Below are 24,915 nucleotides of genomic sequence, written 5' to 3' on the forward strand. Positions count from 1 at the left end.
TGGCTCAAGCCTGTAATCCCAGCACTTTGGGAGGCCGAGACGGGCGGATCACGAGGTCAGGAGATCGAGACCATCCTGGCTAACACGGTGAAACCCCGTCTCTACTAAAAATACAAAAACTAGCCGGGCGAGGTGGCGGGCGCCTGTAGTCCCAGCTACTCCGGAGGCTGAGGCAGGAGAATGGCATAAACCCGGGAGGCGGAGCTTGCAGTGAGCTGAGATCCGGCCACTGCACTCCAGTCCGGGCGACCGAGTGGGAATGCGCCTCCTGAAAAAAAAAAAAAAAAAAATTAAAAATTAAAACAAAAAAATTATGGTGCTTTGTTAGAACAGCAGTAGAAAATGAATACAGCCATCCTGTGTGCAAGTACAGGATGACTCTCCATTTCTTTAGGTCTTGTTTGATATATTTCTTTGCTAGGAGAAACCTGAGGCCAGGCATGGTGGTTCACACCTGCAGTCCCAGCACTTTGGGAGGTTGAGGCAGGAGCATTGCTTCAGTCCCAGAGGTCGTGGCTCCTGTGAGCTGTGATTGTGCCACTGGGCAACAAAGTGAGACCCTCGTCTCAAAAAAAAAAGAAACTTCGTATGTTCAAGGCAATGGGTGAGCATGTTCTTCAGGGAAGGTTAGGACCCCTTCTCAGCCCTGGAGGTTGGATTTGATTAATTTAGCCCAGTGTTTTAAATTTAACTCCCCTTGTCAATGATGATTTCAATGGGCATGCAATCCATTCCAGCCATGGGATCTGAGATTTTCCAATTTCTATGAAGGGCTTGAGAAATTCTGTGCTTTCTTTTCCCCTTTTGGTCTTTGACTGTTGCTTGAGATGCTATGCTTGGAGGTCCTGCAGCCATCCTATTTGTACCAAGTGACAATTCTTTTTTGTTTTTTTCTTGAGATGGAGTATCGCTGTGTCACCCAGGCTGGAGTGCGGTGGCGCAATCTCAGCTCACCGCAAGCTCCGTCTCCCGGGTTCCTGCCATTCTCCTGCCTCAGCCTCCCGAGTAGCTGGGACTACAGGCGCCCACCACCACGCCCGGCTATTTTTTTTGTATTTTTAGTAGAGACAGGGTTTCACTGTGTTAGCCAGGATGGTCTCCCATCTCCTGACCTCATGATCCGCCCATCTTGGCCTCCCAAAGTGCTGGGATTACAGGTGTGAGCCACCACACCCGGCCACAAAGTGACAATTCTAAAAAAAAAAAAAGCAAAACCACACCAGGAAGGCCAGGGAAACCCGGCAGAGAGAACCTGGATCTGCAGCAAAGTCACTCAGCTTCGCATTCCCTACCCTGTACTCGCTACCTCTGGAATTCTGTTTATGTTGAATATTACATTTCCCTTACCGTTTAAACCAGTGGTGTTGAACTTTTGTTACTCGTAGTCAAAAACATGTATGGAACAAGTAAATACAAAGAAAAGAAAAAATATTTATTCCAGCAGCCAGAGAGAATTGTGATCATCATTTTAGTGCGTTACGTTTAGTGTAGTTTTTTCCTACCTATATTTTCAGCAAACAAGAAACCTTTCAGTGTTTGTGTATGTGTCTACATGTGTATATGGTTTGTTTGCAGTTTGATTTTTGTTTGTTTTCTTTTGCATTGTTGAACATCTTGTAATAGATGATTTAATGATTTATATTATATTTACCTACCATAATTTATATAGCCATGCTGCCATTTCTGACATTCGTTTTTACTGATTTGGAGTTATTATATGTTTGGTGAACCACTAAGTACATAAATATTCCTAACTAAAACAAAGAAAAAAAATTATGACCCTTCCTTCACCACCAGCACCCTCTGGTATCCTGTTGCCAGGAGTGTGGATAAATCTAGAATCTTAGTCCTCTTGAGGACTATGACAGTATGTATTGCACACAATCAGAATACCAGGACTTTTTTGGTTTGGTTTGGTTTGGTTTTGAGATCGCATCTGGCGATCACCCCAGCTGGAGTATAGCGGCACAATCACAGCTCACTGCAGCCTTGACTTCCTGGGCTCAAACCACCCTCCCACCTCAGCCTCCCAGGTAGCTGGGACCACAGGCATGCGCCACCACATCTGGCTGAATTTTTAATTTTTTGTGGAGACAGAGTCTCACTATGTTGCCTAGTCTTGAACTCCTGAGTTCAAGCAATCCTCCTACCTCAGCCTTCCATAGTGCTGGGATTACAGATGTGAGCCATTACGCCCAGCCCAGCCACTAGTACTTTTGGAATCAGTGATTCCATTGCTACGACTTTTTTTTTTTTTTTGTTGTTTGGTTGAGACAAGAGTCTTGCTCTTGTCGCCCAGGCTGGAGTGCAATGGCATGATCTCAGCTCACTGCAACCTTGGTCTCCCGGGTTCAAGCGATTCCCCTTTCTCTTGTCTCAGCCTCCCAAGTAGCTGGGATTACAGGCACCTGCCACCACGCCCAGCTAATTTTTTTTTTTTTTAGTAGAGACAGGGTTTCACCATGTTGGCCAGGCTGATCTGGAACTCCTGACCTCAAGTGATCCACCTGCCTTGGCTTCCCAAAGTGCTGGGATTACAGGTGTGAGCCACCGTGCCCACTGCTAGGATTTTATACTGAGAAGTAATCAGATGTTCACAGGATAGATAGATAGATAGATGATAGGTAGGTAGGTAGATAGATACAAATAGATTATATATAAACACACACAAGGTTATTTGTTGCAATATTATTCATAAAATTCAATACTACATTCCCAGGCTGGGCACAATGGCTCACACCTGTAATCCCAGCAATTTGGGAGGCCGAGGCCGGTGGATCACGAGGTCAGGAGTTCCAGACCAGCCTGGCCAAGATGGTGAATCCCCGTCTCTACTACAAATACAAAAATTTGGCTGGGCACGATGGCTCACGCCTGTAATCCCAGCACTTTGGGAGGCCGAGACGGGCAGATCACGAGGTCAGGAGAACGAGACCATCCTGGCTAACACGGTGAAACCCTATCTCTACTAAAAATACAAAAAATTAGCTGGGCGTGGTGGCAGGCGCCCCTAGTCCCAGCTACTAGGGAGGCTGAAGCAAGAGAATGGTGTGAACCCAGGAGGCGAAGCTTGCAGTGAGCCGAGATCGTGCCACCGCACTCCAGCCTGGGCGACAGAGCGAGACTCTGCCTCCAAAATAAATAAATAAATAAAATACAAAAATTAGCCGGATGCGGTGGTAGGTGCCTGTAGTCCCAGCTACTTGGAAGGCTGAGGCAGGAGAATCGCTTGAACCAGGGAGGCTGAGGTTGCAGTGAGCTGAGATCACGCCACTGCACTCCAGCCTAGGCAACAGAGTGAGACTCCATCTCAAAAAAAAAAAAAAATTACATTCCCAAAATAGGAGGCTGGTTATATAAAATATGATATAGTCACACAAAAGAGTACTGAAGGCCGGGCGCGGTGGCTCAAGCCTGTAATCCCAGCACTTTGGGAGGCCGAGACGGGTGGATCACGAGGTCAGGAGATCGAGACCATCCTGGTCTACACGGTGAAACCCCGTCTCTACTAAAAATACAAAAAAAAAAAACTAGCCGGGCGAGATGGCGGGCGCCTGTAGTCCCAGCTACTCGGGAGGCTGAGGCAGGAGAATGGCGTGAACCCGGGAGGCGGAGCTTGCAGTGAGCCGAGATCGGGCCACTGCACTCCAGCCTGGGCGACAGAGCGAGACTCCGTCTCAAAAAAAAAAAAAAAAAAAAAAAAAGTACTGAAGATGATATTTTAGAAAAATATTGAATGACATGGGAAGAGCCTCACAATATATTGCTAAGTGAAAAAGCAAATTATAGAATGGTGTGAATATAGCATGCTAGCCATTTAGAATGAACCCAAGCTAGTATTTTTAAGTGTGTATTTGCATATTTTTAAATTTTTTTAAAAAATGTTAAGTGATTGTGCTTAGATATTGGGAGGGCAGGTCATTTATATATTCTATATATTTACCTAATTTTTCATGATAAACACTTACTGGCTTTATAATCAAGGAAAAAAAAGGTTGCAGATAAACATAATTGCGCCGTGCAGTGGGGACCCTCCTACCCCACCTCAGCCTAGCATCAGCTGCACCTCCCTGGCCATTTTCTTCCCACCCAACGCTGCCCCCTGCGTGGGTTCCAGATCCTTCTGTCTCCCCGATCTCTGTGCAATCCCTGAACACATCCTTTGCTCTGTCTTCATCCTCCCCTCCTGCTGCCTTCCTCGGGCCTCTCGACAGGCTCTGGGGCTCTGCCTCCCTTCCTCTCAGACCCGCTCTGGCTGTGTCCCTGCCCCATCTTCCTCTGCATTCAGCCCTCTGTGGCCAGGCGATGACTTCCAGAGGGTATTTCTGCCAAGACCACAGGTGACCTTCCAGTTTCCAACCCCCGAGGACACTCAGGGCACATTGTCCCCGCTCTTTCAGTTGCCAGCTGCTGACCCCTCCTGGGAGTCATTCCACCCCAGTCCCCATGTGCTGGCCTCAGCCTCTTACCCCCTTCCTCTCCAGAGGCCCCATCGAAGACCCTCACTCCATCCTGCCTGTTGCCTAGTTTCCACTACTCACTGATGACACCCACACTCAGCCCACATATGTCCCTACAGCACCCCCAATTCAGCATTTCCTAGACCAACACAGCTGCCATCTGAGTCCCCTGCTGCAGGGCATGGCATGAGTGCCCGCAAACAGCCAAGCCAGAGTCCAGCAGGTTTGCACGCTCCTCCCACCCCGTCCTGCCCGCCACCAACCTTCACGGCTCGGGGAGGTCCTCCTAACAGTGCTCCCTGCCACTGTCCACCTTCCACAACCGTGGACAGAATGATCTTTCTAGCAGGGAACGTCATTCCTTTGGTTCTGCATTACTTGGGGTTCAAGTTTAAATTCTGGCCTTACAGGGTGCTTCTCAATTGACACCCCTGCCACAAGCATCAGAGCCCCCCAGGACACCCTGCCCCCTCCACGCTACTGTCGCACAGGTCTTTTCAGGAAAGGGAGGTGGGGGCGTCCATATTTTGTGATTTTTTAAATCTTTCTGTAACAATGCAGTACAAATACACACACACACACACACACACATACACACACCATATATAGATGTATAGATATTTTTCCCCTCTTCACCTTGCTCATGGTGTTACTTCTGCTGGAAAACCTTCCCTCTTCTGGCACCTGGCAAACCCCAACTCAAGAGTTCAAAACTGAGTTGGCTAGGAGTGTGGTGGCTCACGCCTGTAATCCTAGGACTTTGGGAGGCCAAAGTGGGAGGATTACTTGAGCTCAGTTCAAAACCAGCCATGGCAACACAGTGAGACCTTTTCTCTATTAAAAAAAAAAAAAAAAAAGACTGATCGCCCACCGTGGGAAGACTTTCCTGCCCACCTCAGGGTGGTTACATGTCTCCTTATCTTTGGTGTTGGGTTGAGCCACGTGAATTTTTTTTTCTTTCTTTCTTTCTTTCTTTTTTTTTTTTTTTTTTTTGAGACAGAGTCTCACTCTGTTGCCCAGGCTGGAGTACAATGGCACAATGTTGGCCCACAGCAACCTCCGCCTTCCTGGCTCAAGTGATTCTCCTGCTTCGGCCTCTTGAGTAGCTGGGACTACAGGCATACACCACCACGTCTGGCTATTTGTTGTATTTTTAGTAGAGATGGAGTTTCATCATTTTGACCCGGAGTCTCGCTCTGCCGCCCAGGCTGGAGTGCAGTGGCCGGATCTCAGCTCACTGCAAGCTCCAACTCCCGGGTTCACGCCATTCTCCTGCCTCAGCCTCCCGAGTAGCTGGGACTACAGGCACCCGCCACGTCACCCGGCTAGTTTTTTGTATTTTTAGTAGAGACGGGGTTTCGCTATGTTAGCCAGGATGGTCTCGATCTCCTGACCTCGTGATCCGCCCGTCTCGGCCTCCCAAAGTGCTGGGATTACAGGCTTGAGCCACCGCGCCCGGCTTGTTGTATTTTTAGTAGAGATGGAGTTTCACCATGTTGGCCAAGCTGGTCTCGAACTCCTGACCTCAAGTGAGGTCTGCCCGTCCTGGCCTCCCAAAGTGCTGGGATTACAGGTGTGAGCCACCACGCCCAGCCAGACATATGAAATTGACATCAAAGAACAGCCATTTGCAGGGCCCAGCCCTAGGCAGGCACGAGCTTGTTTGTGCCCCCCACCGAGCCCTTGTTGGAGTAGGTGGCCCATATCTCCTTGTTGAAGGGGGAGCGAGTGCTCCGTTGCCTTACAGATAACTAGAGGGCCTTCCTCAGGGATCTGTGGTCAAGGCTGACCCAATGAGGCTGTCCCAGCCAGCTGGCCCTCGCATCTGGCTGGATCTGGTGCATGAAGCTCTCAGCGCTTGCCTGCTGGGCGAGGGTGTCTCCCCCAGCTTAGGTGCCAACATTAGACACTGCAAAGGAGGTGTTCTACACACATCCTTTAGGTAGTGTTATAAGAAAGTAAGTTCTAGGCCAGTCACAATGGCTCATGCCTGCAATCCCAGCACTTTGGGAGGCTAAGGTGAGAGGATTGCTTGAGCCCAGGAGTTCGAGACCAGTCCTGGCAACATAGAGACCTTGTCTCTGCAAAAAATAAAAACATCAGTTGAGTGTGGAGGCGCCCATCTGTAGTCCCAGCTACTCCAGAGGCTGAGATGGGAGGATCACTTGAGCCTGGGAGGTCAAGGGTGCAGTGAGCTGTGGTTGCACCATGGCACTCCAACCTAGGCAACAGAGTGAGACCCTGTCTCTAAGAAAAAAAGAAGAAGAAAGTTCTTCAGTCTTGTTCTTGGCCAACACTTGCCACGGCTGACATGACTTGTTACGTCTTCTCTGGTTGGATTCATCCCTTCATTCACGTGCTTAATCCTTGGAGAAAACCAGGAGATCGGTGCCTTACATTGTTTGCTTGAAATGTCATGGTCCCATGTCACCCAGAGTGGTAAGACATAATTGTGTGTTAGGAATACACCACGCATGTATCACTGTGAATACAGAAGGGGGCTCACAGGAGCAAGGGGAGGCTACTGCCTCACAGGGTCAGCCTCCTGGCTCCTGCCAAGACCCTTTAAAAGGTCTGATATGCTAATGATGGTTTAACAGGACTTTGAGGCACCGCCCCCTCCTGTATTGGTGATGCTGCACAGCATTCGGCGGTCCGAATCTCCTGGCTGGCTGTACTTACTACCGTTTTTCATGTTTTTCTCCAGGCTGGAAGACCATCACACACCTCCCCAGACAGCCCAACACCCCACAAACGGCCACCCGCAGGCCCTGCCAAACCCTCAGGAGGCTGTCTACAGGGAGGGCAAGCCCAGCACCCCAGGGTCCCGCGTCTCCTCTTCATGTAAGAACATGGGCAGCACGTCAGGTCAGTTCTGGGACTGTGATGTCTAGAACCCAGGTGAAACAGCAGCAGGAGTGGCAGACGCACACCTGCTCCTGGGAAGCCCTCTGGTCTCAGCCACAGCCCTGTGTCACAGAGGCTCACGGGATTCCCAGCCCACAGCCAGACCCACGCTGGGCTGGTCCTCTGCATCCCCTTCTCGGAGCACTGCCTGCTGTCCCGTCTGGGAGCTCCTGGGGCAAGATTTCTGACTGGTGAAAGCCGGCTTTAATATGAAACTTCAGAGGAGGAATCCCAGGCTGATGTAGATCTGTGACCCTGGTTCTGGTAGCTCAGATTCTCGTGCAGAGGAGCTCAGCCGCCTGCTGGAAGGCTGGACCGAGGCAGAAATGTGCAACTAAAAGCACAAACAACTCTGGGATCCAAACGCGTTTGAAACTTCCGGCTGAGTTAACCAGAGGCTGATGGGAGATAAAAGTATTTTTTAGATGCCAGAAAAAATATATATGCTTTGAATCAGAAATGTACAAAGTATTTTTTTTTAATTTTTGAAAGGAAATTAAAAGGATTATGAGCAGTTCAGATAAGACTCTAATTTCCATTTGAGTAGGAAAAACAACAGAGGAACGGGTTGGATTCCTGTCTGAGAAACATCTGAGAACTTGCATCTGCTCACAATTGGATTCAGACGCTTCCAGACCCAGGTGCAGGGCAGTAGCCAGTGACGAGTCAGTAGTGGCTGGGTTATTTGGGACCCTGGGTCTCTTGGTGGTGAGCAGTTTCAGAGGTTTTGCCAGCATTGATCATCAGTTATTTTACGCGTGCTTTACTAGAGCTGTCAATATTCGTGTGCTCTCTAAAGATGAGCAGCTTAGTAATTTCTCCAGAGATTTCTGCTGTCAGGGTGGAGGTCTTAGGGGGTGTCTAACAAGTTTTGCCAATTTGACTGAATGCCATTGAGTTAAAACTGATTTCAAATTCTTAGGCCTAGACTTCCTAAAAGGCTCCACAGTACATTCAGGGTAACGTAGCGGTAACATCCTTGCTTTACCAAAATGACCACTAAGAGGCCCTTTATTTTTGCACTGGTTGGACGTGCCTTTGGGAAGCTGTCTTGCTGTTACCTGCAGGGCGGAGGCACTTGAGGTTGGCATGGATGGAAATGGCCAAGGAGCAGCTGTTGCAGTGTTGATGTTATTGTTCTTTTCAAGAACAGTTTACTTTAGCCCTGACAAAGTCTGGGCCCGGGCACATTCCGGGTGCTTGCATGAACAGGGTGGGCACCCACCAGGAGACTCAGCCTTGGTGGTCATGGGTGGTTGCCAGTGCTTCTTCCTAGGGAGGCAGCAGCTGCCCACCAGACCCCCCGAGATGGACCAGCTGGAGCCAAAGCAGTGCTCTTCCCAAATCCTGCTGTCGATGCCACCATTAACCTGCCCCAAATGCTGAGACTATGTTCTGAGTGTCCCTTCTTCAGGCCTGCTCCTATTGGCTCAGCCTGGCTGGGACCCAGGACACTGACCCCCAGCCCTGCTCTTCTCCACCTGCCAGAGACCAGGAATAGTCACTACCCTCCCTGGCCCTGCCAGGCCCGCTCTGAGCCTCAGGCCAACACCCCTAGTCCTCCTTTTATTTTATTTTATTTTATTTTACTTTATTTTATTTTATTTTGAGACAAGGTCTCACTCTGTCCCCCAGGCTGGAGTGCAGTGGCCAATCATACATAGCTCATTGCAGCTTCACACTCCCGTGCCTAAGCGATCCTCCCACTTCAGCCTCCTGAGTAGCTGGCACTACAGATGCACCACCATGCCAGGCAAAGTGTGTGTGTTTTTTTTTTAATTTTTTGTAAAGACGGAGTTTTTCTGTTGCCTGGGCTAGTCTTGAACTCCTAGTCTCAAGTAATCCTCCCACCTGAGCCTCCCAAAGCACTGGGATGACAGGCGTGAGCATCATGCCTGGCCCTCTTAGTCTCCTTTAAAATCCTTTTACTTGACAAAAAGTTCTTCCTTGGAAAAACCAAGCCCCATGTGAAGTTTCCTCTAGGTCATGAGGAAGCCTTTGCCATGCCTGGAGTAGATTCCCATTCTGAGTTACTTTCTTTCAGACAGGCCTGCCCACGGCCTGCTGCGTCTCCCTAGTTGGCCTCCCTGCCCTTCTCCCTGTCCTGTCACCAGCCTCTGCCTAAGGGATAGATGGCAAACAGGCCTCCGCTTCTGTGCTCTGTCTGGGCTCTGCAGATAAGGGGACTGCGATTAAGCCCGTTAAGCCAGGGGATGAGTGATGTGGAGGGGGATGAGCATCAGGGAGAGCAGAGAGCGGGCAGTGCTGGGCTGGGCGTGGGCACCCCTGAGCCACGCTGCCTTCTGTTTCATTCCTTCCCTGCTCAGGAGCTTGCTGTGACTTCCTCCGGACAGTCCTGCTTCTCCATCCCTCCCCTCCACTTCAGTTGATTAATAGATAGATTGATTGATTGATTGTAGAGAGAGGTGTCTCTCTGTGCTGCCCAGGCTAGTCTTGAACCCCTGGGCTCAAGTGATCCTCCCACCTCAGCCTCCCGAAGTGCTGGAATTACAGGCATGGGGCCCCCTCCACTTCCCTTCTCTCGCTCACCTTGCCCTAGGCCCATCCTGGCCCCAGGCAGTACTCGCCACAGGTCTCCTTGCACACAGCTCGCTGCTGAGTCTGGCCTGTGCTGGGAACTAACGCCCCACCCAGAGACCCCGAGGAAACCCCCACCTTCACGTTGAGTTTCTTGAGGAAGAGCCTTTGCGCTTTGCGTTCAGTCAGCACCGCAGGGAAAACTCATGAGGGGGAACCTGTTGGACCCTCAGACTGCTTGATCGGTTGAACGCAGGGCCAGAAAGAACATTCTAGGCAAAAGACTCAGCCCCAAATGCCAGGAGGAAATAGTTCCCAAGGGAAAAGGCCAATAATATGGCTTAGCACTTTGCAAAACATTGGCCTGAGGAAAGCTATTCTCATTTCCCCAGCAACCGGGACTATCTTCAATATCAAAATCACATGCCTTGGGACTTCATAGCCCTGGGAGTTAAAATGCCCAGCCCTGTCTGAAATGGACCAGCAGGCAAGAGATACTACTGTCCCAGGAAGCCCCCGGTGCACACCCATGGCTGCCCCATCTCCTGGCTCCTGGCTTTCTTAGTTAGGGGGTCTCTTGTTCTTTTTTTTTTTTTTTTTTTTTTTTTTTGAGATGGAGTCTCGCTCTCTCGCCCAGGCTGGAGTGCAGTGGTGCGATCTTGGCTCACTGCAAACTCCGCCTCCCAGGTTCAGGTGATTCCTCTGCCTCACCCTCCTGAATAGCTGGGATTACAGGCATGTGTTACCATACCCGGCTAATTTTTGTATTTTTAGTAGAGACAGGGTTTCACCATGTTGGCCAGGCTGGTCTCGAACTCCTGACCTCAAGTGATCTGCCTGCCCCAGCCTCCCAAAGTGCTGAGATTACAGGCGTGAGCCACTGTGCTCGGCTGGTCTCGGTGGGACCTCTGAAAGTCTGCAGTGTGTCCTGTGCTGGAGGAAGTAGGAGAGGAGAATGGGACAGTTGAACCAAGACCACCTCATGGTCTCAGGACACTCCAGCTCAGTTCCTCCTTTTTATGACCACCCCGTCCCCTAGCCTCACACGCCCTGGGAAGCTCCTGATCCTGGTCCTAGAGGACTTCCTGACGTGGGCACAGCTTTGTGACTCCACACGTTGTAATGGGGTTCCCCTGCGTGTAGCCCAGCAATTCAGTGTGACTTCACTCAAGTATTCTCTTGTACACCTATGCTTTGTCTCCTGGCCTTATTCTAAGCATATTGAGCAGGTGCCACCTGTCCTGAAGCTCTATTTCTAGACCCAGATACAGGTGGAGACCGCCCAGTGCCACCCGCTGGGTTCTGCTATCAGAAATAGATTCTCGTTTGGGTCAAAAGAGAATTATCTGGAAGTCAAAGCCCCTTGCTACAGGGAAACCTGCAGGGAAGATCCCTTTATATTTAAGATTAAATAGATCACATTGCAAAGCCGCAGAGGTGCTTCTAAAATGAAAGAGCTGAGAGGAGCTTGGCCTAAGGGAGTTGCAGATGCAGCCTCTGTCACAGTCACTGCAGCAGTGACATGGCCCCCCTCAGCTGTAGGAGGAGAGGAGAGGTGGGGTGTGAGAAGGGGTGCGTGGCATCTGAGATGCAGGAACATCTGTCCCCAGGCCATTGGGGAGCCCCCCATATGCTATGATGCTATCTAGGATTCTCCATCTGCTTCCCGTGAAGGGCTCCTGTGTATCCCAGGTGGCCTGGTTCCGGGTGGGCATTAGCTATGGCACCAGTCACTGGGAGTGAGGGCACTTCCTGGCCACCCCGGGTGTACTTAGGGGTTCAGCATTAAGGAGCCTTGGGCTGCTCAGTGAGGAGCACCCTACCTCTCAGGTTTAGTTTTAGCAAATAAAACTACACACCACCCAGTTACATTTGAGTTTCAGATAAGCAAATGTGCCTCCACGTTTCATCTGGAGGTGCCTAGCCATGGCCCAGGGAGACAATTTGTTGTTCTGAGGGCTTTCCAGAGGCTGAGGGGTGCCAGGAAGGCTGAGCGGCCAGGGTGATCTATACCTCCCTGGGCTGTGCCTGTTGCCGCCAGCAGTGTGCCTTCCATCCCCGCTGCCTGGCAAGTTCCCGGCTGCACGAGTAAACAAGTATCCCAAGCCACAGGCGCCAGGGAGCCCGCAGGGCCGGGCCTGGGGTGTGTGCTTTTCTTGGCTTTCCAGCCCAGCCCAGGAGAGGGCATCCTTAGAGGGGCTCCACAGCACATGTGGACTGAACTTTCTCTCCTCCTCCCCAGCAGCCATCAACGCCAAGCCAGGAGAGTGGCTCCCAAGAGCACGCCAGGAGGAGCCTCACCCGGCCCCCACAGGGACCTCCCGCCAGCCAAGGGAGGCGCCCCAGGACCCAGGCAGTGGAGAGACCACCAGGTAAGGGGGATGTCACCAGACCTCGAACCTTACTCTCGGTGCTCTGGGAGCGGGTGCCCCACGCCGGATGCAGAGCACCCAGGAGACCTGAAGGCTCCTCTGAGGCCCACCATCTGACAGGGGAAGCCAAGGAGCAGCGTCAAGATTCCCGGCGAAGTGCAGCTACCAGTCCTGGCCACGCTCGGAGGGCTGTGCTGCCTGAGAGCCGTCAGTCAGACGGGAGGGACATGGCACTCAGAAGCATGCCCACAGGACTAGTTTTCAGAACTGCCAGGCGGACATGTCCGGGGCTGTGTGATGGGGTGACTTAAGGACAGTGTCCTGTCTTAGCTTTTTGCATTTGGAGGAGGTGGGCTGGAGGGCAGAAAGATGGAGAAGGAGGTGAGTAAATGGGTTGGCTCAGAGGTCACTTCCTGAAACAGAAACTGGGCCTCCAGGCCGGGGTATGGTGGCGCACGCCTGTAATCCCAGCACTTTGGGAGGCCGAAGCAGCAGGAGGATTGCTTGAGCCCAGGAGTTTGAAACTAGCCTGGGCAACATAGTGAGACCCTGTCTCAAATAAATAAATAAATGAAAAAAAAGAAGAAGAAACTGGACCCCCAAGCAGAAGAAAAACGAAACAGTGTCCTCTTCCACTGTACCACGTGAGCACAGACTGGCCCTGTGGGTTATTAGGGCTTCTTTAGGGTCTAGAAAGGACTTTTCCAATCTCACCAGCTCTTTCTTTTGGATCTGGAGAAACCTGTTCAGGGAGAGGGGCCTGGCCTGGGTCTCAGACGCTGCCTGTCCCTGACCCCAGGCACACCAGCTGCCTCTCACCACTTCCTCCTGGCCGTGAAGGAAGCCAACCTCCTGCGGTGAAATACGGGGCTGGAGCAGGCTCAGCTTAGTTCTGGGGGCCCCGGGAGAGGACAGGCAGGAAGACCCAGCAGAACCTGCACCCACTGGTGGAGAAAATCAGAGAGAGAGAAAGAGGCAGAAGGAGAAGTCAATGGGGAGTGGCGGACAGGAGGGGGTGCAGGAGAAAGGGGGTGCAGGAGAAAGGGGGTGCAGACGAGCGTGCTGAGCTTCCTTGGGTGGGGATGGGCTAGAAGCCGAATTGGAACTGTGGGAAGGATGGGAAGGACTTTAGGACCTGGGCTAGGGAAGGGTGGGGACGGTCCGGGCTAAGAAGCAGAGGTGTCAAAGGTGGCCGCATTACTTGGGGAGGGGCCGAGCCCCTGGACTCCTCCAGTCCCACTGCCAACCTGCCTGGGGACCCAGGGACTGACCTCCCCTACCTGGGCCTCCCCTCTCCCTGTGGCTGAAGAGGAGCTCATCTGCCAGACCAGGGGTTCTCAGGCTCTCAGCATCCCCCTGAAATGGGGACTCAAAATGAGAGACCGCTGAGGGGTGGGCCAAAGCTCTCTCATGCCGCCGGTCCAAACCGGATCCTCCCCTGCGGTTCAGCCAGGCCCAACGTGCCCTTCCGGTGTAGGCCGCTTCTTTTTACTTCCTGCAAATGCTGAGTTCGTTTCTGAGGCTCTCCACCGGGACAGCCCTCTCTCCCCAGAAAGAACTGTTTTCACAGTAGGTAGGCAGCCGACCCCGAGAGACCTCATTACATCAAGCAGGGTTGCCTAACTGGCCCCCCAAGATTCTGTTGGGCACAAAGACCCCTCAGGGTCCAGCCTAGAGGTGCCCTCCTGTTGGTGTCAGTCACTACAGCCAGCTCTTATTTTAAGCCTAGGGGTTCAGTATGAGGAAGAATAGGATGGAAAGAGGGAGAAGTACAAGTTGTTCCATCTCCCCGTTCCTCCCTCACTGGCAACATCATCTGGAATATTATGGCATTCTAGATGAGAGAGATATACCTCATATGTACATGGTATACCTCATCTAGAATGCCATAATATTCTAAATGACAAGAGGCCATCTCTTGTCAGGCTGGCTTCAGCCCCAATTCAGGTCTCAGCTAAGCATCCCTTCCTCCTGCCTGACCCCAAAGTGCAGGTCACGCCCTTCTGCCAGGCTCACAGGAGCCAGAGTCCCTCCATGAGACTGTGGGGAGACCCCACTGTGTTGTCATGTGGCTGCCCCTCACAGCCTCAGAGACAAGCACAGTGTCCAGGGTACAGACAGTGTGCAGGGCCTGCTGGGTGTACGGGGAATGTAGGGCATGCAGGAGTGTGCACAGTGTGCCAGGAGTGCAGGAAGTGCAGGGCTGCAGGGAGTGTGCCAGGAGTGCAGGGCGTCTGCGCTGTGCTCCTGCGCCTGGCCTAGGTGGTCAGAGTACCTGTTGATGAACAAGTGGGAGAAAGGGAGAAAGAGTGGTTCTCTATGTGGCTTTGGTGGGGAACGTATGTCCCCTCAACTTCCCTGAGCTCTGCTCTCTTGCTCTTTCAGGTGAGGTCTCACACCCAGAAGAGGAATTGGTAGATGGGCAGGAAGCCCCTGGGACAGAGGTCTGGGTCAGTGGTAGACTGAATGATGGCACTGGTTACTTAGCTCAGCTTTCAGGTGTTTTAAGGCTAGTGGCCACTCAAGCTCTGTTCCAGTGAATTCCAGCAACTGTCTTGCTGTAAAATTGCCTTCTTGGAGGCTGGGGAATAAAAGTCCAGACCTGCCAGGCGTGGTGACTCACACCTGTAATCCCAGCACTTTGGGAGGCCGAGGTGGGTGGACCATGAGGTCAAGAGATAAAGATCATCCTGGCCAACATGGTGAAACCCTGTCTCTACTAAAAATACAAAAATTAGCTGGGCGTGGTGGTACATGCTTGTAGTCCCAGCTACTCAGGAGGCTGAGGCAGGAGAATCGCTTGAACTGGGAAGCCGAAGTTGCAGTGAGCCGAGATTGCGCCACTGCACTCCAGCCTGGACGACACAGTGAGACTCCGTCTCAAAAAAAAAAAAAAAAAAGCCCAGACCCCACAATCGTACTGCCTTCCCCCAACCCCCGTGGTGAAATTTTCCTTTTCCTTGGTCAGCTTCTTAGACTCCTTAGATTAAGTAGCAGGAGAAAACTAATGTTGATCAGGCTTTAAAGATGTATTTAAATTAAGAAAGAAATGCATTTATCCTGCGAAGAGCCCAAGTGCTCCCCACGAAGTATGTCAGTCCACAGAGGCTGACTTGCACCCCGGAATGTGCAGGAAGGTGATGGCAGGGCTGCCTTGACTGTCACCCGTCGGTCCTTCTCAGCATGGCCCTGCCACTCCAGAAGAGCAGCGCCAGCCGGGTGCCGGGTGCTTGTGCCTGGAAGTTCACCTCCACGTGGCCTGAGGACAGGTGAGGGGGGGCTCTGTCTGAGGAGCTCCTCGCACCCAGGCCCAGGACATGATCAGAAGCAAATGTCAAAGATCCTGTCCTGCCACAGATGAGAAGTGATTATTTTGCAAGTGCTATGACTTTTTTAAAATGAGAAGAGATTGTACATATGTCTACATGTATGCCTTTCCCCTCACGTTTGTCCCTAAGGATGGACAGCAGCTCCCAATGACACATTCATGCATCCAGCTAAAGAAACAACACATGCTCACGCCTGTAATCCCAGCACTTTGGGAGGCCGAGGTGGGCGGATCCCCTGAGGTCCAGGAGTTTGAGACTAGCCTGACCAACATGGTGAAACCCTGTCTCTACTAAAAATACAAAAATTAGCCAGGCATGGTGGTGCATGCCTGTAATCCCAGCTACTTTGGAGGCTGAGGCAGGAGAATCGCTTGAACCCAGGAGGCAGAGGTTGCAGTGAGCCAAGATCGTGCCACTGCACTCCAGCCTGGGTGACAGAGCAAGACTGTGTCTCAAAAAAAAAAATCGACACATGAAGCCTCAGGAGGCCGAGGAGCTTGAGACGTGTAGCCCAATGTGTGCCCACGGCACGGGAGCTACGTGTGCAGCTGGTTCCTATCTGCCTTTATCTGGTGTATTCTGTTCTGGCCCGTTTCCCCACCTCTGCCCCGCTCTGGGTTTTCTCATCACCCAGATGAAATGTCCGCAGCAATTACTGAAAGCCAGTTATGAACCCTCTGGGCAGAGTCGCCTAGGGGCCCTGAATGCTTTTGTTTGGCCTTAATGCAAACAGAAGGGACACAGGATCCTCTGCTGGGTGATGCTCAGCAGCCGGATTATGACTCAGCAGCATTCCAAACACAGGGAAAGATTCAGCTTCTCCCGAGGCATGTTATGGCTCTTCCCTCTCAACACAATGTTCCTGTTGATAAGCTGAGATCCTATCAGGGCCAGGCTGCTCTAATCAACAATCACCTACCTTGCAGAGCGCCTCCCAACTTTCCCGTATATCACCCTTTACGTTTTTGCCAGGACCCAGTCCCATGCGTTTCTGCGGCACATGACTTCCCGTATGTCATAGGTGACTGCCGTCCTGGACTTCCTTTCCACATGGTTTCTCTGCTCTGCCCTAATCTGGCCTCATCTCGGGCCAGACCAGCACCATTTCCTGGCCCTGGCTCCTGGCTGCCTCCAGGCTGCTGAGCTCACCATGCTGGGGGGATGGCGGGCCCTGAGGCCACTGGGGGCTCAGCTGACACTTACCAACAGCCGTACACCCCACCTCCCGCTGCATCCTTCCCAGAGCGGCTGGAGCGTCCAATGACAGGGGCCTAGCCTCCTAGGTCCACACAGGCACCGCCTGCAGCAGCCCCCAAGGTGGTCAGACTGCCTCACGGGGTGGGCTCTGCCAGGCGAAGGAGCAGCTCCCTGATGCTCTGCTGAGGCCCACTGTCTTTCTTTTTTTTTTGAAACGTAGTCTCGCCCTGTTGCCCAGGCTGGAGTGCAATGGTGTGATCTCAGCTCACTGCAACCTCCACCACCTGGGTTCAGATGATTCTCCTGCCTCAGCCTCCTGAGTAGCTGGGATCACAGGCATGTGCCACCACCCCCAGCTAATTTTTGTATTTTTAGTAGAGACGGGGTTTCACTATGTTGGCCAAGCTGGTCTCGAACTCCTGACCTCAGGTGATCCACCCGCCTCGGCTTCCCAAAGTGCTGGGATTACAGGCGTGAGCCACCACACCTGGCCACGAGGGCTATTTTCTCCAGTGCCAGTGGGAGGGGCCAGCCAATGGGAGCCCCAGTCTGAGGAGGCTCATTCCTACCCCTCACAGTCATGTCCTAGGGAGAGGGGGCAGGCTTATGGTGTATTAGTTAGGACTCTCCGGGGAAACAGAGAGGCTGATTTTAGGGAATTGACTCATGTGATTGGAGAGGCTTGGCAAGTGCAAAATCTGATGGGAGAGTCAGGGGAGAGTTGCAGTTCAGGTCCAAAGGCCATCAGCTGGCAGAACCCCTTCTTGCTCAGGGAATGCCAGTCTTTTTCTGTTATGGCCTTCGGCTGACTGGATGGGGCACTCATGTTATGGAGGGTGATCTGCCTCACCCAGAGCCCACTGATTTAAACGTTCATCTTGTCCAAAACAGAACTTCACACAAACATCTAGAATAGTATTTGACCGAATATCTGGGCACCGTGGCCCAGCCAATTGGGCCACCATGCCTGGCCCATAAAAATAACCATTATGGGCCAGGCATGGTGGCTCATGCCTGTAATCCTGGCACTGTGGGAGGCCAAGGTGGGAGGATCTCTTGAGGCCAGGAGTGTGAGGCCAACCTGGGCAACATTAGCGAAACCCCACCTCTAAAAAAATAATACAATTTTAAAAATTGGGCCAGCCGCAGTGGCTCATGCCTGTAATCCCAGCACTTTCGGGAGGCCGAGGTGGGTGGATCACGAGGTCAGGAGATCAAGAGCATCCTGGCCAGCGTGGTGAAAACCCGTCTCTACTAAAAATACAAAAATTAGCCGGGTGTGGTGGCATGCGCCTGTAGTCCCAGCTACTGGGGAGGCTGAGGCAGGAGAATCGCTTGAACCAGGGAGGTGGAGGTTGCAGTGAGCCAAGATTGCGCCACTGCACTCCAGCCTGGGTGACAGAGCGAGACTACATCTCAAAACAAAAAAGCAAAACAAATTTTAAAAAATTAATTTGTAATGACTATCACATAAGGACTTTGATACCCAGTGCCAAATTGCTCTCCAAAAAGACAGTGTCCTCTTCCGGTTATCCTTGGGGTGGGAGGTCACGTAGTCCTGGGCCCTGCTGCCCAGGCTTTCTCTCCCTGGGCTTCTTGTTGACTCTCCTCAGCTGACCCTGACCCTGCAACTTGACCTTGCTGCCCATTGGCTTTAAGGCGCCATATGGAAGCCAGTTATCCCTCCTGGACTTGCACAGCCAGCTCCTCCAACCCTGGGGGGCCCTGGCTGCCTTTGAGGGCTGCCTCCCAGGCTAGCTGGTGCTGGCTGCCCTGCCCCCAAGACCATGGGATGGTCCTGGGGCTAACCCAGCACTAACCCCTGCCTTACCACTGCCGGGAATAGTACCGCTATTCATGTGAGTCATTTTTACTAGGTTTTCTGTTGTTCCTTCTTAAAATACGGCAGGGCTACACTTAAAAATGCTAAAGATGGGAAATATTGTGGATATTTTACTACAATTTAAAATAAGTTAACTGGCCGGGCGTGGTGGCTCATACCTGTAATCCCAGCACTTTGGGAAGCAGTGTGGGTAGATCCCCTGAGGTCAGGAGTTTGAGACCAGCCTGGCCAACATTGTGAAACCCCGTCTCTTCTAAAAATACAAAAATTAGCCGGGCGTGCTGGTGCATGCCTGTAATCCCAGCTACTCGGGAGGCTGAGTCACGAGAACTTGAACCCAGGAGGCGGAGGTTACAGTGAGCCGAGATCGCACCATTGCACTCCAGCCTGGGCAACAAAAGCAAAACTCCATTTCAAAAAAAAAAAGAGATAAATTAAAATAAGTTAACTATTATAATAATGACACAAAATGTCAAAATATGAATAGTAAAACATAAAAATTTGAACCAAATAATATTAAAACACCTCATTTGATGGTTACACACATTATACCTGCATCAAAATATCACACTGTACCCCATAAATATGTACAATTATGTATCAGTTTAAAAAAGAAAGAAGCCACCTCACTAGACCGTGTACAAAGCTCCTTTGTATGTGTAAAAAACATCAGCAAAGCTTTCGTGTAATGATTTTACAACCCAGTTCCCTGGTCAGATAGCCCAGTGTATCTGTGAACTCATCCCATCAGGAAATGCATCCTGATCTCTGATCCGGCCCCTAGCAGAATTCTCAGCACACATGAGCTCTATCAATGAATAAAAGAGGCCAGGCGTGGTGGCTCAAGCCTGTAATCCCAGCACTTTGGGATTCTGTTATGGCCTTCGGCTGACTGGATGGGGCACTCATGTTATGGAGGGTGATCTGCCTCACTCAGAGCCAGGCCAAGTGGGAGGCCGAGGCAGGTGAATCACGAGGGCAGGAGATCGAGACCCTCCTGGCTAACACGGTGAAACCCCGTTTCTACTAAAAAATACAAAAAAAAAAAAAAAAAAACTAGCTGGGCGAGGTGGAGGGCGCCTGTAGTCCCAGCTACTTGGGAGGCTGAGGCAGGAGAATGACGTAAACCCGGGAGGCAGAGCTTGCAGTGAGCCGAGATCTGGCCACTGCACTCCAGCCTGGGTGACAGAGCGAGACTCCGTCTCAAAAAAAAAAAACTAGCTGGGCGAGGTGGCCCATTTCAAAAAAAAAAATGAATGAAAGAAAAGCAGAACATCCATTTATTAAATCCGAGTGTATAAATCAGAAGAAATAATACCCAACTCGAAAATGCTAACAACAGTCTGCATGGATGTGTGGAGAGGGTGGGGTGAGACTCATAAAAGCAGAGTGGTAACGGGAGCCTGTTACTGTACCTACAAGTAAGCAACAATGTCACATAGGCGAAAGGTAGAATGTGGAAAATATTTAGGGGAGTAGAGTAATGAGTGATACAAAAATTTTAATTTTTGAGACAGGGTCAAACTTTGTTTCCCAGGTTGGAGGGCCTTGGTGTGAACAAGGCTCACTGCAGCCTTGACCTCCCAGGCACTAGTGATCTTCCTGCCTCAGCCTCCCAAGTAGCTGGGACTGCAGGCACATGCCACCATGCCCAGATAATTTTTGTATTTTTTTTGTAGAGATAGGATTTCACCATGTTGCCCAGTCTAGTCTCGAACCCCTGAGCTCAAGCGATCTACCTGTCTCAGCCTCCCAAAGTGCTGGGATTACAGGCATGAGCCACCACACCCAGCTATGTTGCAATTTAAAAAATAATAATAATAATAATAGGGCTAAATCCCTACTATTAAACCTAGTTTGAAGACTTCTTACCTAAAAAGTATGAGCAGTTTGTATACCACTGTTTTCCAATTTGGATTTGGAGACTTTTCAGATGTAAGTATTTTTTTAAAAATTATTTTGTATATATATGTGTGTGTGTGTATATATATATATGTTTTTGTTTTTGTTTTTGTTTTTGTTTTGAGGCAGAGTCTCACTCTGTCGTCTAGACTGTAATGCAGTGGCACAATCTTGGCTCCCTGCAACCTCCACCTCCCAGTGATTCTCCTGCCTCAGCCTCCCGAATAGCTGGGATTACAGGTGCGCACCACCATGCTTGGCTAATTTTTTGTATTTTTAGTAGAGACAGGGTTTTACCATGCTGGCCAGGCTGGTCTCGATCTCCTGACCTCATGATCTGCCCGCCTTGGCCTCCCAAAGTGCTGGGATTACAGGCGTGAGCCACTGCGCCTGGCCTACTTTTCTCATTATTAAAGTGGTATATTATCAATGTAAAAAAAGGCATATAGAAACAAATCAAACCAAAAGAATCCCATAGTCTCCTCCCAAGTCCTACTCCCCAGAACCATACCTCCATCTAAGGGGTCCTAACAACTGGGCCCAGGATATGACCTCACTGAATTCTCACAGCTCTTCCTTAGACATTTTACAGGCAGGGAAACTGAGGCTCCCAAGGTGTCAGGGAACCCCCGTGCAGTCACCTTATGGAGAGCAGTGGGGCCGGACCCCAAGCTGCATGGCACAGGGGTTCTTTCCCATTGGTGCCTGCATTTCCCCACCCTGTGCCCATTGTCTCCTCCTTCCTGTGATTTCTTATTTATTTATTTATTTATTTATTTATTTATTTATTTATTTATTCATTTATTTATTTATTTATTTTGAGACGGAGTTTTGCTCTGTCACCCAGGCTGGAGTGCAGTGGCATGATCTTGGCTCACTGCAACCTCTGCCTCCCAGGCTTAAGCAATTCTCCTGTCTCAGCCTCCTGACTAGCTGGGACAAAGGTGTCTGCCACCATGCCTGGGTGATTTTTGTATTTTTAGTAGAGACGGTGGGGGGGGGCGGGTCTCGAACTCCTGACCTCAGGTGATCCACCTGCCTCGGTCTCCCAAAGTGTTAGATTACAGGCGTGAGCCACCGTGCTCTGCCAGTTTCTGTTTTCTTTCCTTTTTTTTTTTTTTTTTTTTTTTGAGACAGAGTCTCGTTCTCTCTCCCGGGCTGGAGTGCAGTGGCCGGATCTCAGCTCACTGCAAGCTCCGCCTCCCGGGTTCACGCCATTCTCCTGCCTCAGCCTCCCGAGTAGCTGGGACTACAGGCGCCCACCACCTCGCCAGGCTAGTTTTTTGTATTTTTTTTTTTAGTAGAGACGGGGTTTCACCGTGTTAGCCAGGATGGTCTCGATAGGGGGTCTTCCGATTCCGCCCGTCTCGGCCTCCCAAAGTGCTGGGATTACAGGCTTGAGCCACCGCGCCCGGCCTTGTTTTCTTTCTTTTCTTTCTTTTTTTTTTTTTTTTTGAGACGGAATTTCACTCTTGTCGCCCAGACTGGAGTGCAATGGTGCAGTCTTGACTCACTGCAGCCTCCTCCCAGATTCAAGGGGTTCTTCTGCCTCAGCCTCCTGAGGAGCTGGAATTACAAGCACCCACCACCCCGCCCAGCTAATATTTGTATTTTTAGTAGTGATGGGGTTTCACCATGTTGGCCACGCTGGTCTCGAACTCCTGACCTCAGGTGATTCATCCACCTTGGCCTCCCAGAGTGCTGGGATTACAGGCGGGAGCCACCACACCCGGCCCCTCCTGTAGTTTCTAACGCTATAGTAGCTGGGACTCCAGGTTGCACGTTTTGTTCTAGGGAATGTGCATCAGCCTTCACATGCAAGCCCCGGGGCCCTGGCACTCCAGAGATGCTGGACTGGAACCTACCCAAGGCAAAGGTGTCAGTTCTGTCCCCTCTGTTCTCTTCGTGTGGCCCCCAGCAGGCCAGCCGCCCCGGCTCCACAGCGACCTCTACAAGGGGCCTGCCGAGTAAGTCAGCCTGGGTCCCGCTGGGGTGGGAGGCTGGCTACCCGCCAACCCGGAGGGAAGGGCATTTTGCTGCTGTATTTGGCCCCGTGCTCCTGTGTGTGCCAGGCCAGGCCAGAAGGGGAGAAGGCCTGCTTCCCTTCCAAACACAAACAGGCCCCAGCAGGTGGCCTCCTTTCCTCCAGGGACAGGTTCTGCATGAATCTTCCTTCCTATTAAATTCCCTTTGGCCTCAGTGACTCAAACTCAAGCTGAGGAGTGAGACCTCCAGGCAGGTCACTGAGAGAGAAGCCCCTTCCCCCTACCCTCTGTGGAGTTTATAGATTTGGCCCTGAGCTGGCCCTACTGCCCTGGGGTTAGCCCTGAAACTCAGACCTGCCCTGGTGGAAGGTGGTCCAGCCGCTGTGTCCCTGCCTGGCCCCGCCTGTCAGGCCACCCCCAGGTCAAACAGAAGCGGGTGTCTGTTCGCAGGCTGGATGGAGGGGCTGTCAGAGGGCCTGCAAATGGGATGGGCCCAGGGGCCCCCACTCTCTCCCTGGGGCCTCCCTCTCACCCTCTCACCTGAGGCTCACTGTAAGGACAACTTCTTTGTCTTTCTCTGTCCCCTTCCAGCCTCTGCCAGTTGATAGCCCCTCCACGCCCCAGCTGAGCTGAACCTTTCTAGAGGGCTTTACCAAAACGCAGGGGAAACAAAAGGACAGAACAAAAGAAGGTCAGGCAGGATGAAAGGAGTCCCGCTCAGGATATGCGCATTTCTGTGGCCACCCCCAGCCCGCCCCACCCCACTACCTTCCTGGCTGGGCCCTGGGCACTCTGGTCAGCTGGGGACATGCTGGGTTGGAAGTGGGGGTAATGGCCATGGCTGGGGAGCCAGGTTGGGACCCCTCCCACCTCCCACTAGGAAACACGCCCAAAATCCCAGCCGAGCCAGCCACAGCCCAGGTCAGGGGCAGAGGAAATGCAGCAAATCCAGGGGTGGCTCAGCCAGGAGGAAGTTGCCACTGGGGCAGGGATCCCCAGTTCATAGCGACAGTGACACCAGCGGCTGGCCTGGCCCCACATCTAGCAGCATAGCATGGTCGCTGTGTGGACGGCTCAGCTAGCCATGGGCGTTGTGTGTCCCGTGGGCTCAACAAACACATGAGCTGTTGCCAGCAAAGCTGGCTGAGCGACCCGCACCAAACGGCCTGCTTCCTCTGAGGAGAGAACTGGCCTGCCAGTCGAGCCCCGGCCACAGAACAGGCGACCTGGGGAAGGGAAGGTTCCCTCACTTCTAAGCCAGCTGAAAGAGGGACTGAGTGGGACAGGGGATTCTGTGCGGAGACCTCACAACGCTGGCATCTTGCTCTGGCTTTTCTCTCCAGGCAGCCAGTCTCACAGGAAGTAAGGATGTCCCCGGGTGTCCCCATCACGTTGCCGGAGGACCAGCCAGCTTCCCGCTCTCAGCTGGCAGCAGCTGCCAGTGATGGATGTAAAGGGACAGTTGTCCACAAGACTCTGGGAGCTGAGGGGAGGCCGGCTCTCCAGGCAGCACCAGACCAAGGCCATCGCAGCCCCACCGGCCGGGTCACTTTCTCCTGGGGCAGAGCCGCCAAGGAGGGCTGGGGAGAGCCTGGAACTGCGCCCTGGAGAGGGGGATTTCCTGCTCACCCTTCACACACACACGAGAGGGGGTGGCTTTTGCCCGCGGGAGATCTTCTGGCCCCAGAAACAGCAGGTGCTGGATTTGCAGCCCTGGCCCTCCAGGCCCCAACGGGGCGACAATGTGGGGCCAGCCTGGAGCAGGGCCTTTCCAAGGCTGCTGAATCCAGCTCTCCTCACTCAGACCAACTACCAGGACCCAGAAGGAACTTAGGGTGAAGCTCATTTTTTTCTCAAGCCTGCGTCTCAGCAGCAAAGTTGGTGTTTTCTTCCTCTGTTAAAACCTGAGAAAGAAGGCCGGGCGCAGTGGCTCACGCCTATAATTCCATCACTTTGGAAGGCCGAGGTGCGCAGATCACGAGGTCAGGAGATCAAGACCATCCTGGCTAACATGGTGAAAACCCGTCTCTACTAAAAAAATACAAAAAAATGAGCGGGGCGTGGTGGCGGGCGCCTGTAGTCACAGCTACTCGGAAGGCTGAGGCAGGAGAATGGCGTGAACCCGGGAGGCAGAGCTTGCAGTGAGCCTAGATCTTGTCACTGCACTCCAGCCTGGGCGACAGAGCAAGACTCCGTCCCAAAAAAAAAAAAAAAAAAAAAATCTGAGAAAGAATATGGTGTGCTCTACCCTCTTCAAAGCTCTGTGCTTCTGCACACATTTTTTGAAGGCCTTAAAAAGGTCACCAGTGTGACCAGGGAGCGCCTTCTGCCTCGCTCCCTGCACCGGGACCATAGACACAAACAGCTCTACCCGTAAAGTGA

The 24,915-nt window shown here is 51.9% G+C and overlaps 1 protein-coding gene across 3 annotated transcripts in view; it reads left to right on the plus strand.

Annotated features, from left to right (window-relative positions):
- The window catches only part of ARMC9 (armadillo repeat containing 9), a 183,235-nt gene extending 158,652 nt beyond the window's left edge, over window positions 1–24,583 (plus strand). The window contains exons 22-25 of one of the 3 annotated variants that reach the window (XM_023193881.2): window positions 7,168–7,328; window positions 12,148–12,277; window positions 22,343–22,515; window positions 23,877–24,583. In XM_023193881.2, the coding sequence (XP_023049649.2) occupies window positions 7,168–7,328; window positions 12,148–12,277; window positions 22,343–22,515; window positions 23,877–23,899 (487 nt within the window). In that variant the 3' untranslated portion in view covers window positions 23,900–24,583. Of the gene's footprint in view, window positions 1–7,167; window positions 7,329–12,147; window positions 12,278–22,342; window positions 22,516–23,876 lie in introns of those variants that run through there. The other 2 variants (XM_023193880.2, XM_023193882.2) reach the window with 2 other exon arrangements.
- The last annotated feature ends 332 nt before the right edge of the window (window positions 24,584–24,915 follow it).

The sequence above is a fragment of the Piliocolobus tephrosceles genome, chromosome 11, assembly GCF_002776525.5.
Source record: "Piliocolobus tephrosceles isolate RC106 chromosome 11, ASM277652v3, whole genome shotgun sequence".
Taxonomy (NCBI): domain Eukaryota; kingdom Metazoa; phylum Chordata; class Mammalia; order Primates; family Cercopithecidae; genus Piliocolobus; species Piliocolobus tephrosceles.